Source organism: Phoca vitulina, unplaced genomic scaffold, assembly GCF_004348235.1.
Source record: "Phoca vitulina isolate PV1807 unplaced genomic scaffold, GSC_HSeal_1.0 scaffold29, whole genome shotgun sequence".
NCBI lineage: Eukaryota > Metazoa > Chordata > Mammalia > Carnivora > Phocidae > Phoca > Phoca vitulina.
The window spans coordinates 4,911,192-4,928,648 of record NW_022589732.1 but is presented as its reverse complement, the minus strand read 5'-3'; the positions used below and the strand labels follow the sequence as shown (position 1 = coordinate 4,928,648).

At 33.6% G+C, this 17,457-nt stretch overlaps 1 protein-coding gene across 7 annotated transcripts in view; it reads left to right on the top strand.

Annotated features, from left to right (window-relative positions):
• JMJD1C (jumonji domain containing 1C) overlaps positions 1 to 17,457 on the top strand; it is a 338,905-nt gene that overhangs the window by 243,963 nt on the left and 77,485 nt on the right. For 5 of the 7 annotated variants that reach the window (XM_032423900.1, XM_032423899.1, XM_032423905.1 and 2 more), the window contains one exon: positions 7,695 to 7,808. In XM_032423900.1, coding sequence (XP_032279791.1) covers positions 7,695 to 7,808 — 114 coding nt within the window. Of the gene's footprint in view, positions 1 to 2,731; positions 3,822 to 7,694; positions 7,809 to 17,457 lie in introns of those variants that run through there. The other 2 variants (XM_032423903.1, XM_032423904.1) reach the window with 2 other exon arrangements.

Here is a 17,457-nt window from a genome sequence, read left to right as displayed (position 1 = left end):
GTCATCTGGAAATCCTTGTAGAACTCAGTCTATTCAAAGTAGGAAACAGTGCTACACAATCTTTGCAGTCCCTGGAGGTTCTGCACAGATTCATTTTTGTGAAGAAGTTAATCCTTTGGACATTACCACAATACAGTAGTTACACATGTTCGATTGTATATTTTCATAGATTACAGGTTAATAGAGCATATTGAAAAAATATTTTCAATGAATCTAGTTAGCCTTCACATAGGGCCATATCACGTTGAAATCCTCTGAACTACTATTGTTCATCCTCTTTTCTTAACTTTATGTCTACAAAAATATTTAAAGTCCTAAGCCATTGAACTTAGAGGCTTTTGGGTTTTTTTGTAAAATCTATATACTTGGAGAAATCACTTGTTTCTTTAGGCTTCTATATCTTTAAAGATAAATTTCTTTCTTTCATGGCCCAAGATAAATGGAACCAAAATGCTCATTTATTTTAACTCTTAATTGCACATGTAAGGTTCTTACATTATTGGAAGAAACAGATTTTCTTTAGCTAGCCATACCGTGTTGCTTTCCTTTTAGTCTCTGTTTACTTTCTCACCTCTGTTGATTTATTCAGCTTGTAACCTAGAAACCAGCTAAAAAGGAAGGAAGTCAGAGATGTGTATTTCAGGGCAGTAACTGGAGTAGTTTCCTCTTCCTCTAGCCTGGTTTAGCTGCCAGAAAAGACTTTTTACCCCCTACCCTCACCCAACCCCCCCCCCCCCCCCCCCGCCAATAAAAAGAAAGAGAAAGGGAAAGAAAAGAAAAATTAACAGTAACTATTCAGCTTGCTTCCTTAATCCATTAAATTATAAGCCATAAGAACAACCAGTCTAAAGGACTAAAATTCTGCTCTCAAAATGGTGCTTTTTGCTGTCTGAAAGGTGGTATCTACCATCCCTAAGGAGTTGTAAGAACAAGAGAGAATTAAGGAGACTTGATGTAAAAGCTGAGCAACTTATTATGCTTGCTACCAAGTGGGTTCTCTATATTGTTATTTCACTGTTTTTATTTGTATTAGAAATTTACCAGAGTACCAGACCAAACTCACATTCATATATTTTTAAAATTTTTTAGAAATATTTAAAAAGTATTTGTGAAGCTCAATTTATGAAATAAATATTAAAAAGGTATTTATGGCTTTCAACTAGTTCCATCTTTGTGCTCTCCTCATTTTCATTAAGAATTGACTATATAAGTATTTCTTTTTTATTTTAATAATTTAATTTAATTTAATTTAATTTAATTTAATTTAATTTATTTGAGAGAGAGAGAACACAAGGGAGTAGCAGAAGGAGAAGGAGAATCAGGCTCCCCGCTGTGCTGGGAGCCAGCCATGGGGCTTGATCCCAGGACCCTGGGATCATGACCTGACCTAAAGGCAGACACTTAACTGACTGAGCCACCCAGGTGCCCCTATATAGTATTTCTTTATAATAATGGAGAAGAATTTTAAATCAGCCATGATGTAGTATGAAATAAAAATGAATGTTTTTTCTTTATTGATACTACTTATTTTGATTTTTAAAAAATTACTGCATTCTGTGTCACTAGGAATATATAAATATTGTGGCATTTGGATTGTTAGCTAAGTGTAGTTCTATTTGCTGTTTGATTCTGTAGGGGACTGATAGTACTTGAGGAACAAAGACAGCTGTTTTTAAGTGTATATCATATAGTCATACTTGAATTTATGTGAGCTTGTAAGATGAATCCTGTGAAATATTAAACTCATTCTCTAATGTACAATAAATTATAGAAATGTAGTGTGGAATGTACTGAAAATGTGCTGTTTCATAATATAATAGCCTGCATCAAGCATTTGACGTTTCTTTGTTTTCTTTGTTGTTTGGGGGTTAGAATAAAGCTGCCATATTGACCCAGTTGTTTTTTTCTTTTGTATATTATATGACATTGTGAATTCTTTTATTTCCATATATGTTTTACACTCATGTCTGAAGTGATTATGAATGAATTATTGAAATGGTGTGTATGATGTAATATTCACTTGAGTTATTATTTTTAAAAATATTTGTTCTAAAGTTACATTTTAGTACCATCAGTGTTCTAAAGCTATATCTTACTAACATTCTTAGAATAATCATTATCCATCTCTCATCCTTAAAACAAATAAAAAGATTGAGATTTTTGTAGATACAGTCCATCATATATACTAAGTTGAAAATATCTTTTCAGTGGTTAACCTGATGTTTCTGTGAAATGAAACTGATACATCTGGAATAGGTATAGAGAGACAGGGCATTGGCTGGTGGCTGGTTTTTCTCTGAAATGATTTGATGAATTCGTTGTGTATGTGATATTAAAAAAACATGAATTTTTAGGTTTATTAAAATTGAGATTGTGCATTGAGTCATATTTATAAAAGACCATTCACATCATTTAAAAATAGGTAAATGTTTTCTTACACTTACAGATATCTAGCATTGTTTTTTCATATTCACTGCATATATTATACATACAACACACATTTAAATCTAGACTAATCTCATTTCAGGTGCTCAGTACCCATGTGTAGCTAGTGGCCACCATATTGGACAGCACAACTCTTGAGGTTAGAAAGAAGTTACAAGCCTATGTTAGGTAACACATCAGAAAAATACATTTTATTATAGATTTTTTTATAACTGAATTGTGTAGATTAAATTTTTTTTAAAGAATAAAATTGTTTCAGGAGTATTTTTTAAAATCTGCCAAAGTAAATATCACCAGTTTTTCTTTTGAGTAAAGTGTTGTGGTTATGTCATTTGATTTCATTTGGACTGTTACTCCAAAAATGCTTTTAAGTGTTTTTTTCCTGAGTTTTTTTTTTTATATCAGTATATTTTTAGGGACAAATGATTAAACTAAAATAAGGACTTTAAAACACACAAAGTATTTTCAATAGTTGGAAGTTATGCTTCATTTTTGCCAACTTGAGAGATATTTACGTATTATTTGTTTTCTGCACTTCCTCACCTTGGTAAATCTGGAAAGCAAAAACTTTGTATTTGTATTTGCTTTATTGAAAGAGACAGTAAACTTGAGGTCTCAGTCTCACCACTAGTCTGTCTTTGTCTGTTGTTAAAATTATGAGCCAGTCTCTATGGCCGCAGCCAAATGAGTAATCACCAGTAATGTGACTCGTGCTGGAAGTGACTCCATCAGCACCTGTGACGGGGGATTAGTTACAGTTTACAGAGCACCGCCTCTTCCCTTCTCTCAGTGTGCCCTAAGCCAAGTAGTCTTTCTCATTTGGGTGTCTGCTCTGTTGGAAGCTACTGCAGTGTGTTTCCACGCAGACAGAGTACAGTGGGGAAGGCTTTCTCTAGCTGATGGATGGCTGTTCTCTCTATTTGGAGTATCTCACTGGTTATGTAAGCGACCTCGGGAGAAATTATCCTGACCCAGATCGGAGGATGCAGTAGTGCTTCAGCTGCAGGATTTCTTAGTCGTTAACACCACAGTGCTGATGACAAAGAGCGAGTTGTAATCCTCATCACTGCCAGGCTGAGCCAGAGCAGACAGAAAATCGTCATTTGCTCGTCGGAGACTTGTTAGGTTACAGCTCTGCTTCGTTTTGTGGTCTTGGCTTTTCTTCCTATACAATGACGACGCTGCAAGTGAGCTCAGAAATGCTTGGTTTGAGAGCCATTTGCCTGTGATTTTTGAAGACTAAAGAAGTATTTAGGCTAGATAAAAAATACTGCTCAAGAGTGAAATGGAAATGTCAGCTACTTCTTGACCTTTAAAGCTGTGTCGTGGATTTCTGAGATTTTAAGATACTTTAAAATTCTAAAGAACAAAGTACGGTTTGTATTTTTCTGCTTGCTTTTTCTTTTGTCTTAATTTACATTTGGTTTTACTTCTCAGCCTTAGGAATTAAGGTCACTGCCTTTTATTGATCTAGCCTTAGTGTTCTTAGTTTTAAGAAATTTTAACTCTTTTCATTTGTTCAGAAAGGATTGTGTGTGTAGTAATTTCATAACACTGTAAAAAGATTAAAAACTAGAGTTTAATTGTTTAAAGTATTACAGCAGAAATGTTTCAGATTAGGGTTTTCAGAATATAGTGTTTTAAGGGAAGTGGGGGTATTTGTTTTGTGAGGGTTTTTTTGTGTGGTGTATTCCAGTCCCCACCCCCAACTTGTTTTCTAACAGTATCGTGTTTTTCAATAGACCTGCTTGGGTGGGAATTTGGACTTTGTTCTTTCAAGTCACTCCAGTCTTTTTTTTTTTTTTTTTCCCGTAGACTAAACCTTGACTTCTAAAATGTTGCTTAGTTTTCTGCTTCAGTATTTTCCTTTAGTGAATTTTATATCAGATTTTTGTAGTTAATGAGCATGATTTTTTTTTTTAAGTTGGAAAAGGAATTGTTAAACGTTAACTGGAGATTGTTAGAAACTCAGACTGCAGACATAAACTCCATGAATTTTCAGTTAAATGTTAAATGTGAGCTTTAACATGGTTTGTTTGAGCAGCTGAGTTATGTTTGAGAGCTGTAGCTGATTTATTTTAAAAATGTTTTTTTGAGGAGGGCTCATCTGTTCTCCTCTTCCTCATGTGAATGGAATGTGGTGCAGCATGGAGCCCCAAACAGGATACAGTTGTTCTAAGCATTCTTCCTATAGCGTGGTGTAGGCCCTACTAGAAATTCAGGCTCTCAACTATTTATTTTGGCTTTAGACTATTTTTAAAGTATGGTCAGACAAAGGACCTTGAAGAAACTGTTAATCCATTAATAAAATTGAAAAACTTTTTTTTCAATTATGAATATCAATTTTAAATTAGTAATTTTTATTTGAATTTTCAAAGGCTGTTTTCAGCATTGGAATAATAGTCTTTTTGTGATTAGGGCCATATTCTACTGTGACTTTCATCAGATGGTAGCTCATTGCTTCCCCTTAGGCTGTGGAAGTTCCTCATAGAATGATGTATCTTTAGTGTCTTGAATTACTTAGTTATGCATGAGTTCTACTTTCTTTACATTCCAGTACACCTAGACCCATGAAATATTTACTACAGATTCATCATAAAAGCTGTAGGATCTGTTCACTCTTATTTAAATATTTATGTTTTTATTTTTAAGTTAATAATAGCTCTTTGAGATGTGTTCAACTTGGATACAAATATGAATAATGGTTGTATCGTTGATTTGCCACTTTAGAAAGTCAATATGTGTTTTAAGTACTTAGTTTCATATGTTGTTTGTCTAAATTTAATTTTCCATAAAGTAGTAATAGTCACACATTTTCAGGGTTGTTTATTTAATACATATTGAAACATTTCTTCAACAAGTACTGTAGAAGTATTTATAAGCTCTTGCTGGGAACATATTTGTAGCTTAAATATAATTGCACATTTTAAAATTTGCACATTGGGCCCTATTTGCTATTTTAAGAGCATGATATACTCTTGACCTCCATTTGTACATGGTTATAAGTATTATTGTATCAGAAATAGCCTTTTATAAACTAACCTTTAACATTTCTGATAGCTAAATTCTCCCGGTGGCTTTCAATTAGTTATCTTAAAATGAGAAATTCTTTTTTATTTTAGCCTAGAAACTAAACTAACTCAGTAATTTAAATTATGATTAGTTGGCTTGTTAAAATTTACCCTTAGAACTCTGACCTACCTTAAAAAGCAGAGTTCTGAGAGGATTTCTTCACAAGAACGTTTTTCATATTATAAAATGACTAGGTCTCATAGGATATGCAAACCACCTGTATTATTTGCATAAGAAAGAGGCACTCAGACAGGAGTTTACTTCTTTTTCAAATCCTACTTAATTGAATTGTACCTTTAGCCACTTAGATAATAGCTTTTGTGGACCTTTTTGTTAACCTTTACGAGTTGACCTGACATGGTACTGTTTGAAAAGAAATAGATCATTTGAATAAAGTTCAAGAATTAAATCAAGTCTTCTTGAAAAGGTGCCAGTGTTTTCTAGTTTACTAAAAACTAAACAAATATATAATATGAAGAATATTACGTATATCATGTCAATCACATACTGGTAGACATTTTAAAGTCTAAATTAGATAAATGATCTTGAAAACTTCAGTCACTTATTAGGTAAAATAATATTTTATGAAATAATTTTAGGAATTTAGTCTTGGCAAATGGAAAATTCTAGTTTGCAATAGTTGCAGGAGATAGCTAAGTAATGGGGGAATGTCTGTTTTGAAAATGTAATTTCTCACCCATTAAATAAGAATACTCCTGATACATATGTAGTACTTAAAAGGTTAGCCTTAGGACTAGGGAGGGAGGAACTTACTGTGGTTAGATTTTTCTAATCATAAATATCGAAAATAAGTGGGGATGTAAGAGAATTTTTTCATGTTACATTAATTTAGGAAAGAAGATACTATTTTTAAGTTCATGGTATAGTATAGAAATAAGGCATGTTTAAAATGCTTCTCTATTCTCATGTGTTTAGCTTTTTCAAAAACACTGTTACAGACTCCTCAATAAATCGAAAGCTTTAAAAGGAATTTCCTAAATACAGAAATTAACTCCTTAAGAGCCACTCTGCACTAAAGAGCTTGAAAAGTTTTTACCCAGAGTACGTATTAGTTGTGATTAGCAAGATGTTAGATTTCTTTAAGACAGTAAGAGAAGGGGGAAACACAATGGCTTTGAATCTCCTGGGGATTTGTACTGTCCCTGCCAAAACAAAAGCTTTGGTTTGTATCCAAATGGTCACACAAGTTGGCTTGTAGCAAGAAAGATTTCTCCGTGTTATATAGGTCATTTATAAACTAAGTTGGTTTTTAATTCCATTTTCCAAGCTTAGATTCTTAAGTTTTTAGAAAAGTACCAGGGACGTGACACTTGCTTTTTATTCAAGCTGCTTCTGCTTCGAAAGTGTGACAGTAATTAAAAACTGCATACATTGTACCTTTGTTTCCTTCCTTCCTCTTCCTCTTCTGCCTCCTTCACTCCCACCCCACCCCAAGATACGGGTATATAGTCCTTTATGTAAAAGATGAGGGAGTCTTCTTTAAAATAACCAAATGGCCATGGATCCCCACCTCCCAGCACCCATTTTTGGTTTGTCTCTTCGTTTGATTTTTAAAGTAGCAGAAATCTGGACTGAGAGGTGGGTTTTGTGTAATACTTCATACCTCCCTCTTTTCCTGTTCCCTTCCCCCATGCTGTTCTTACTGAAGCAGCTGGATTTTTATTTGTGCTTGGGGCAGGGGCGGGGGTGGGTAGTGCACGGGGTGGAGTTAAAAGACCAGATGCATCCTGATCATTTAAAATCCTTGATGTGAATGAGCTAGCAAAAAAGTAGTTCTGTGAACTATACCTGCTCTGTTTTTATAAAGATTGATACTTAATAATTTTTTAAAAAAAGAGTTGGAGTAAATATGCTCTCCTACCCAGTTGACTTTTTCAGAAACAGTTTCTCTTTTATTATCTTAGAAATTTTTATACACATGTATATTTGATTAAGTCTCTTTTCAAAAATAAACAACTTATAGATCTACTTCATTCCTTTTTAATATAAAATATTTTATTGTATGGATAAAAGCATTTAGATTATAATATGAAAATATTGGTATTCTAAAATATCTATGATAATGACATTTATACATTGTATTCAAATAATACCCTTCGTATTTGAGTATAAAACCCAGAAAATAACCATTATGAATTTTTTTTTTCTCTTACCAGACTTTCAAACCCCTGGTTGAAAAAAGCATACCCAGTTCAATCACTGCGGTAGAATTCCTTGTAGATAAACAACTGGATTTTTTAACTGAAGATAGTGCCTTTCAGCCCTACCAGGTAAGCAATTTTAGGTTGCTTTTAAAAGTTAGCTAATCTTTAAACTTCAATGACATTCTTTTAAATATTCAGTTCAAGCTAACATCTAGGTGTTCAAGGAACCCAATGCATTCAATAGATTTTGATTATAGGATAAATGGTTAATTTATCCAATCAACAGATTTATGTACTGAGAACTTTCTATGAACTAGGCAGCATTTTGTTACTGGGAATACACAAGTGAGCAAAATTAAGTAACTGCCATTATAAATACTGTTCATCATTAGGAAATAACTGGTTAGATATTAGTATAAATTACCTTTGTCTCCAGCTCTAAAGGTTAAGAATTGGGTCAATTAATGTAATTAAATGAGATTAGTGTTTACTGTATGCATACAATAATAGTAGTTCTTTTTTCTTCTTAAGTGGGAAGTTTCTTTTAGATTGTCATTAATTGTTCATTTTCTAAATTTTAGTTCCCAGATGCAGTTTAAGTACAAATACATTTAATTGGAAAAATATTTTCTAGATTTAAATCATGTGAAGAAACTCATCAAAAATAGTAGGCTAAATGAATTTTTAAATTTCTAGTGAAGTTCTATCAGTTAATTTTTTAAGGTAGAAGTAAAAATGCACAGAAGTTTGTTTTCTTTGTATATTTGGATTTCAGATTGAGTTAAATGTCTTTCATACATTTTTTACTTAAGTGTTTTAAATAATATGGTAATTGCATTGAAAGAAAGAATGAGTGAAATAGTTTGACTTTAATGGAGCTGAAAGTCAGCATCCTATTTCATTTCAGAATAGTTACTGTTTTCCGAAAATAAAATATAGAGGCATCGTTTCCATGGAAAGAACAAGAGCTTGAGTTAATGAGCAATGATTTGTTGTGTGTGGACTTATAATACTTAGGGAATTAGAGCAGTTATATGCCTCTTCTGTTAGATCTATCAAAATGAGATGATAGTTCCCTGAGTTAAATGTTATTTTGAAGTCTACATAGATGTGCTTTTGTCCTTTCACATTATTTTTCTTATTTCATTAAATGGCCTAGTTTTTGTACTGTTAGCTTTTGTTCTTTCTTTACAGTATTTATAACTAAAAATTCATAGCAAGTCCCAGTTTAATATTGAAGGTGTTAGAGCTTTTCCCTCGGGTTTTGTTTTGTTTTGTTTTTAATTGTGAATGCCATTTAGCTTACTATAGGCCTTATTATAATTTGTTTCATTTCTGACCGTGTTTTAGTGGGAATTAGACTGGGTGAGTCTAGGTAAAAGCAAAGGAACCTTCCAACCCTTAATGTTTTAATTTTGTGGTTGCTGATTAGCAGCACTCTGGAAGTTTCAGCTTGGATTTGATTTAGAGAAGTGAAATCATTATGTAGAAATTACTTTTAAAAATAAACTCTTTTGCCAGGTGGCCTAAAACTCCACAACATGTTTATTAAAATTATAATGATTGAAAGAATGTGCTAACATTTTATAGGGTGTTTTGTTTTGTTTTACATTTTAAGCTTTTAGATTCTGATAGTTCTGTCATTTTATTTAAAAAATAAAGGCACAAGAGCTAAAGTCTTACTTGATTTTTGAATTGTATGATTGTCTTTGTTAGTGAGCCATCTGCATTGCTCAGTTAGTATAAGCAGGTTGATCTCTGGCCTGAAAACTATTCTGTCTTCTAAAGGTGAAGTGATTCTCTTGACATTTTAACCATTTGTCTTTCACAAATGTGAGCTCTCAGTTCTAGAAAATCAGAAGGAATTACACTAACAGCACTTGATTTAGGGAGCCAGTATACCTTAATTTTAGAATTTCTTAGGAGTTTTAAAAGTAATTAGATGGTTTGCAACAGAGCTTTTTAATATGTATTTTAATATATTTAGTTTCTTATTAAGTTAGAAAAATATAAGGATATTTTCTAATATAGACACCTATAAATAGACACCTATTGTAACATTTTGAATGAAAATGTACTCCAGAGACCTAAGATGGCTCAGTCTAGTTTTTCAAATTTATTTATTTAAATGAGTTTATGAAATACAGCTACATTCTTGATAAAGGAAACAATTTTAGAGTTCATGTAATTAGAGTGGCTTTATCCCAGAATGCTTTTCTCTAACTACTTGTCCAAACAGTACATTAAATTCCTTGGCATCTTAAACATGGCAGCTGTTACTGGCATAGATTTTGTAAATAGTGTCTTGACATATCTCAACTTTAGGGTAACCCTATGTAAGTCAAAGGGAGTTCAGGGAAAATTGAACACATTTTTTAAATGCTCTCCCTGTTTTTTTCACTTCTTTAAATTTCATGAGGCAATTTCTTCTGAATCTAGATGTTAATTATCCTTTGTAGACTTCTTAAGTGTGATGGGGGAAAGCAGCTTTCTTCGTTAGAAATGGCCTTTGTGTATAGAGTGATGGGTACACATAACTTTTGTTTTAAAAATTCACACAAATGCTTTACTATGAATTTAAGAAAATGTTTTTGTAGTGGGAATTCCCACCTACCATCTTTCTCCTTGGTTCTCAGCAGTTCTGTAGTAGTACACCCCCTTTAATTTCCTTAATAAAGTTGTACAGCCCTATTTTTTAATATATCCAAATAGTATAATATTGTTAAGGTAATGGTTAGGAAACCATTGACTCAGGATTAATACAGATCATTTCACTTTTAGGTCACTGCTTTGAATCATACACTTACCTCTGATTTCAATGCATTGAATATCAAATGCCATGTATTAAACTTGATCTGATCACTTTTTTAGGTGGCATATAGTTGGGAAATTGGGGTGCAATCATCATTGTTACAGTTTTCAGTATTTTGGAAGGAAAGTTGAATGAGGAGAAAAGCCAAACCAACATTTTATAGATAATATAATCAATGTATATTAATTAGGTCACTGAAGCAGCTTGGTATTGTTAATTCTGTTTTTTCCTTCCTTATGCACACAAATGAGTTTCTGCTTCCTCCTTTTAGATTTCCTGATCATGCCTGGCTGTAGTTAACTTTCTTTGAAGTAGAGGGGGAAGGGAAGAGAGAGGAAGTAGGAGGGAACTCTGCAGATTCTACTATGTCTTTCAACTGACTGGGAAGAAAGAGGGAAAATAAAACGACAAATTATTGATTCTGAAAGGTGGCTTTTATAGTTTGGAGTTTTCTTAATTACTATGATTTTTGTGGTATTGTTTCTTTTCTTTGGAGCATGATTACAGAAATTTTAAAAAACTTTTCATTAAAACTTGAAGTTTTGATCAAGTTAATACAAAAAACAGTTTGGTAATGAAATATGAACATTGAACTTTTAGCATGATTTTGAAATCATCTTGTTCTGAATTTTGGCTTCTGGCCATGCACACACCTGCAGTTTTCAGGTTGGTTGCTTCATAGAGGATATAGAAGAGATTATTATTTCTTACCTGAAAATTGTACATGACTCATATCAACAAATCTGGGTTGGTCTGGCTTGTTAGTCCAGTATTTTCTAGGGATCACAATTCTCTTTGTTTTTAAATGTAGTAGAGGGATAATACAAAGGGCACTAGTTTAAAAAACCATTAGAGACTTGAAGCAGAATGTGCTTGTTCAAACTTATGCCTTATGTTTATCTTATTGTATATTAAAATTCATTGTAGTATTGAGATATATTCCCTACTATAAGGTAGAATCATTCTAGACCTGAAGGAATCATCCTTTTTAAAGTTATGGGTCATAATAAAGTGATACAAGCTTAGAGATAAGACCATTAATTCTACAGTTTCTATCATCATAGAATATAGACATTGAACTCCTTTACTAAATATTAGATATAGTACTCCTGTGCTGTGAATTGCTGGTTGAAGGAAAAGGGAACAGGTGGAACAAACCTGATTATTTTCTTAGTACCTGGACTAAAAATTGCTTAAAGACTTGAACAGAGAAGAGTCTTAAAATATTTAGTGAATGAGGGCACCTGAGTGACTCAGTCGTTAAGTGTCTGCCTTCAGCTCAGGTCATGATCCCAGGGTCCTGGGATTGAGCCCCGCATTGGGCTCCCTGCTCCACGGGAAGCCTGCTTTTCCCTCTCCCACTCCCCCTGCTTGTGTTCCCTCTCTCGCTGTGTCTCTCTCTGTCAAATAAATAAGTAAAATCTTCAAAAAAAAATATTTAGTGAATGAATGTGTCTGGACTTCATCAGATCTGTGATCTCATTTCTGTATTCCTCGGTGAGAAAGTTGTTTTCCCTGTTTCAGTCCATTTTGACCCATAAGTTTCACATCATTGATGATATAAATTTATTGGCTGTGGTTTCAGAATATCCCTAAGGTAGTTGTTGCCCAACACATCTGGTTTACTAAAAATAACTCTAACGAATGCCTAGGATAAATTACCAGTAGTTTGGGAGTGGAGTGTAGCAGAGACCTGTATTTTTTCCTTCTAAATTTTTGTTATTGTCCTGTGGATTTTGGAATTGCTTCACAACCAGATTGAGATAATGCAGTGTGAGGTGAAATTTAGTCCCCAATCAACCAAGGTGAACAATTAACTACTGGTTTGGTTGTTACTAGCCAGATGTTGTATTTTGTTGAATTAAATATTTGATATAAATGAGCCACTGACAAAAGTTTAAAAATCTTGTTGGTAGTCATTCATTTTCTGAGCAAATTTGTTCCCCAGGGTACTATGGTGGCACCACTAATAGTTTACAGAAGGAAGTAAACAGAACTTCATGTTAGTTAGTATTGCTTTGATGGGTAGAGAAAAAACTTATTTTTTAAAGTTTTCTTTATTTTCACTTCACTTTGGTGTAGATCTATCATTTTAAGACTAATATTCCTGTAGAAGAAATGGGATTTTGACTTGGTACAGGATTTATTAGTATAGTTATGTAAATGTTTCTGTCCCTGAATTCCTCTCAGATTTGTTCTCTTCCTGGTATCAAATTACTATTTCCCATTAATTTAGTTAACTAAAATAAATAAATAAATAAATTGACTTCCAGATATTGCTCAACAAATTGTTGTTGTTTTAAAGAAATAAATTAGATTTTTAAAAAATGATAACTGAACTTTCTATAAAGACATATGTTTTGGGGTGCCTGGGTGGCTCAGTCTTTAAGCGTCTGCCTTCTGCTCAGGTCATGATCCCAGGCTCCTGGGATTAAGCCCCTCATTGGGCTCCTTGCTCAGTGGGAAGCCTGCTTCTTCCTCTCCCACTCCCCCTGCTTGTGTTCCCTCTCTCACTGTGTCTCTCTCTGTCAAATAAATAAATAAAATCTTTTAAAAAAGAGAGATTTATAAGAAACCCTGGAAGCATGCCTTTTAGGATATGAGAGTGGAACACACCTGTACCCCCAACCCCCAAGAATGAGAGCTTTTGCAGTGTGGTTGAGACAGGGAGGAACAGGCCCAGAGCAGAACAAGAGGCTAGAGCTCTTAATTTGTGTTCCATTAATTGTTGACTCACTTGATTCTTCCCCAGAAGGGAGTCTTTAAATGGAAATTTTATGCTTAGACTCTACTTCCCTTTGACTTACGCTTAAAATTTTTTAATGTCTGACCTTGGAAATATCCCAACTGACTTCATTCATTTAACGTTATTTAAATTCTGTGGTTTCCCTATGCACAGCATCCTGCTAGGTGCTTATTGGTTTAAAAAATTAATATACTAAGTCATAGTACTTATTTTTTCCCAAGGACTTTATAATTCAGAACAAGAACTTATATTTAAAAATAGACTTGATTTAAGGAACCAAAAATACATAGTGAAGAGTAGGAATACGAAGAAAGGAGAAATCAGTAGAGATTGAAATGGTTAAAGTCTCATGAAGGAGGTAGAACTTGAATGGGATTCAAACATTTAAATGGAGATGAAAGTGAAAGAGTAATGTCGGACATTTGGCAGGAGGGTCGGCATGATCACTGAGGAACAGAGGTATATTAAGAAATAGAATATCAGCTAGAGAAGAGAGTTCAACTTTGAATAGTAGACTCCATACTACATAAATAAGTACTATGGGGTCAGATAAAAGAGGAAAAGGATTGCTAAGTACAGTTATTAAGTGAATTTTTTATCTTGTAGGCCAAATGAATCATTGGAAAATTTGAAGCAAGAAAATAACAAAATTTCTATATAACAGTGGAATCTGATTATTATAATACATGAGAAGCAACTAATTGATTGGGTCTTCATTCACTAGAGTCTTTTGTTCTAAGAGAGAATCAGTATAGCATAATGGTTAAGAATATGAGTTTTGAAGTCAATTCATGCAGACATGGTTTCAAATCCATGTTATTTGCTAGCTATGTGACATTGGGAAAGTCTCAAGCATTCTAAATAAATGGTTTCCTCATGTATAAGATAAAGCTGTTGTCTACCTCAGAGTTGTTAGGAAGATTAAATGAAATACTATATTGAAGAGTTATTAACTACATACACAGCTCAGTAGAAGATACCTATTTAGACAGGTTCTGAATTTCTCTTTTTGTAAATGGTATCTTAAACCTTTTTGGTGGATATTTGAAACTCCTTTCTCTTCCTATCATACATACATAACCATTGGATATTTGTCTTCCACCATCTGCACTTCTTACTTTTAATAATCTGTCTTATTTGTTGTCTCTGGAACTCTTGCCATTTCTTTCTACAGCTGATTCTAGGTAATTTTTTGCTGTCTATACAAGCCATGATCAACGCTCCCTCCCCCACCAACCCCTTCAGGGAAGTTTATTTAGATAAGATTCAATTGGTGACTTCTTAAATTATTATTTTAAGAAAATGGTATTGGAAAAGATGCAGAACCCTCTCGTGTGATACTACCCTTCAGAAGATTCTTTTACTTTTTTTCCACAGGGAAAGTCAAAGGTTCCATTTGCTGCTGATAGTTCTTTTTATCTTAAAAAGCATAAGTGTTATTCAGCAAGTTACAGAATTATTTTTCTTTATTTGGCTCTGGTGAGAGGCCATGTGGATATAGTACTATGTTTTGGAAGACCTGTAAGCATGGAATAAGAGTTGGACTATATGACCTTTGAACTTGCTTCTCAACACTAATAATTCTGTGAACTTGCTCAAGGTGGAAAAACAACCATTTCTGACCAATATTAACCTAAACAAGTTAATCCCTGACTAATTATTTTAGTCTCAGAGATAAGAGACATTCGACCTAACTCTAGGTTTATTTCAAAAGAGAGAACTAATGAGTCAGGCGGTGCCAGATGCAAATCAAAATGGTTCAGGTTTAGAACAACAGAATTGTTTGTATTAATAGTACTTACTAAGAGAGCTCTATCTTTCAATATCTGTTTCTGAATTATATCTTAACAGAAGTTGAGCACATTCTCAATTAGTCCTTCAGTTTTTGTATGCATCTTTTTCCATTTCGTTTTACATTCATATTAGTATTTGATTGAAATTTAGAGGTGCCTTGTTGCCATAAAGTCAGTGAAAATGAGAACTGTGAAATTGTGGAATATACACTCTGCCAAGAGTGTAAAAAAATACAGGATCATAGCCATAGCTGTGAACTGACTGTTGGTGGATTATTGGCGTGGTAGGATCAGCATCTGTGGGCAGGCATTGGCCTGGGGGTGGTCTAGAAGATGAGGCCAGAGCAGGAAACTGCTGTTGTGTAGTACTTGGCTTTACTCCAATTCTAGTCAAAAGTGACAGCTTGCAATAGTGGAGCCAAGCTGAAGCCTAGAAAGTAGGATGGACTACAAGAAAAGGGAACCAGTAGTTAAAACAGTCATTGTACTTCCTTATTTAAGTAGGCTTTTTTAAAATTTAAAGTTGGTACATAATGTTTTAATATTTAGTAGTTTTGTGCTACATTCTGTTTAAGTTCTTTTTTTTTTATGTCCCACCTACCTGATTTTTATATCACCGTAATTTCAAAATAGTTATAAAATATGCTTATTAACGTTCTACAAATCAGGTATGTTGATTTACCCAAATGCATATCTCCTGGTATTAAAAAGGGAGTTCTTCATTTGTAAAAATTGGTTGCAAAACTTGGTGTGTTGAAAATGTATCTATGGAGTCCAGGAACATGTTATTTTGACTGAAATTTGGCCCAAGTATGAGCTTTTCTGCAATATTCAGATTAAAAACATTTATAAGTCACAGTCTGCAATAGTTCTCTCTTGGTCCTAAATCTGCTATGATCATATGCTGAAAAATCTGCCAGTCTCTTTGTAATTTTTTGTGACTGCTGTTATGAATTTAAAGTATGTGAAATTATGCTTGTAGACATCAGATTCAAAAGATTTAAAGCCATCTCAAGTTACCATTGAGAAAGATTTTCTAATTTCTTTCTGCCAATCAAAATAGGTTGATATTATTTATTCCTCTTACCCAATTGCAAGTTCTTACTAAAGCATAGCCATATTATTTTAAAATCTCAAAATTAAAATTTTTATTTCTTAGTGTGTTAATGTTTTATATTTGTAAAGCTTGACAATTTCCAAAATATTTCCATGTGCATTATTTTAGTAAATCCTTGTGTTATCCTTATGAGTAAAACAGATTGTATTATCTTAATTTTTTGTAATGTTTTCAGGGTATATAAATTTATTTAATTCACACAAGTCTCTGAGAAGTCTAACTTACAAATGCATAGGTAGCAAAATAGAAACCCACTTAAACTAGCTTAAATAAAAAGGTGGGGGGGGGTATTATAAAGATACAATAGGCACTGTCAGGGATAGCTGTAGCAGAAAGTACAGCTGAACCTTATTTGGAATAGAATTAGGAACTAGAAAGTCAGGAACTCAAGTCACATATTCCTTGTTCCCCTCTTCTTCAGTGTCCTTTCTGCAGACAGGTTTCTTCTGCTTACTCATAGGTTTTGCTTCTCATAATACTAGTTTTCATGTGACTTTTGTGTGTCATTGTCGATTCGCCCACCTGCCCCTCCCCTTACAAGAACTTTCAGATCTAATATTTTTGTTTATTTGTAAATGTAGAGATAGAGAGTGCAGGAGAATGAAAGTCTAAAAGTGGAAGATGGAGGAAATATGAGGAAGGGAGAGACAATATATGATAGCAGTTTTTATGGGCAAAGAAAGTGAAGTTTAAGGAAGTTGTGACTTGGCATCTAGGTTCATACAGCTAGTGGAAGCGAGCTAGCATCATTCTTTGTTTGGTATTTTGTTGTTTTTCTTAGAGTTGACATCTTTCCTAAATATAAAATTAAATTTTTCCTTAATTTTATTGCCTGCACAATTTCCCTAGACTTTTCAAACACTGGCATCTAGCTGTACTCCAAATCTGTGCATCATTTTCAGACTCAATTTGTTCCATAGGCCGAGAATCCAAACAGATTAAGACATTTTGCACTCTCCTCATTTTCTCAGCTACCTAGTTTTTTTTTGCTGTGCATACAGGTATCCTGAATCCTAGATTTACTCAAGGTTAAAAGTGAAAAGTAATGGAGTCCTTGGGGCACCTGGCTGGCTCAGTGAGTAGAGCATGTGACACTTCGGGGTCATGAGTTCAAAGCCCCATGTTGGGTGTAGAGATTACTTAAAAAAAAAAAGTTTTAACATGGAGTCCTTTTCAGACTCCTGCCAAAAGGATTGTCTCTAAAATCCAATTCTTCTAAGCTTCAGACTCAACACAAAACAGCACTAGCCCTTAGTCAATAAATAATAAGGATTGGGGGCTGTTCATTCATATATTTGAGGGCCTTC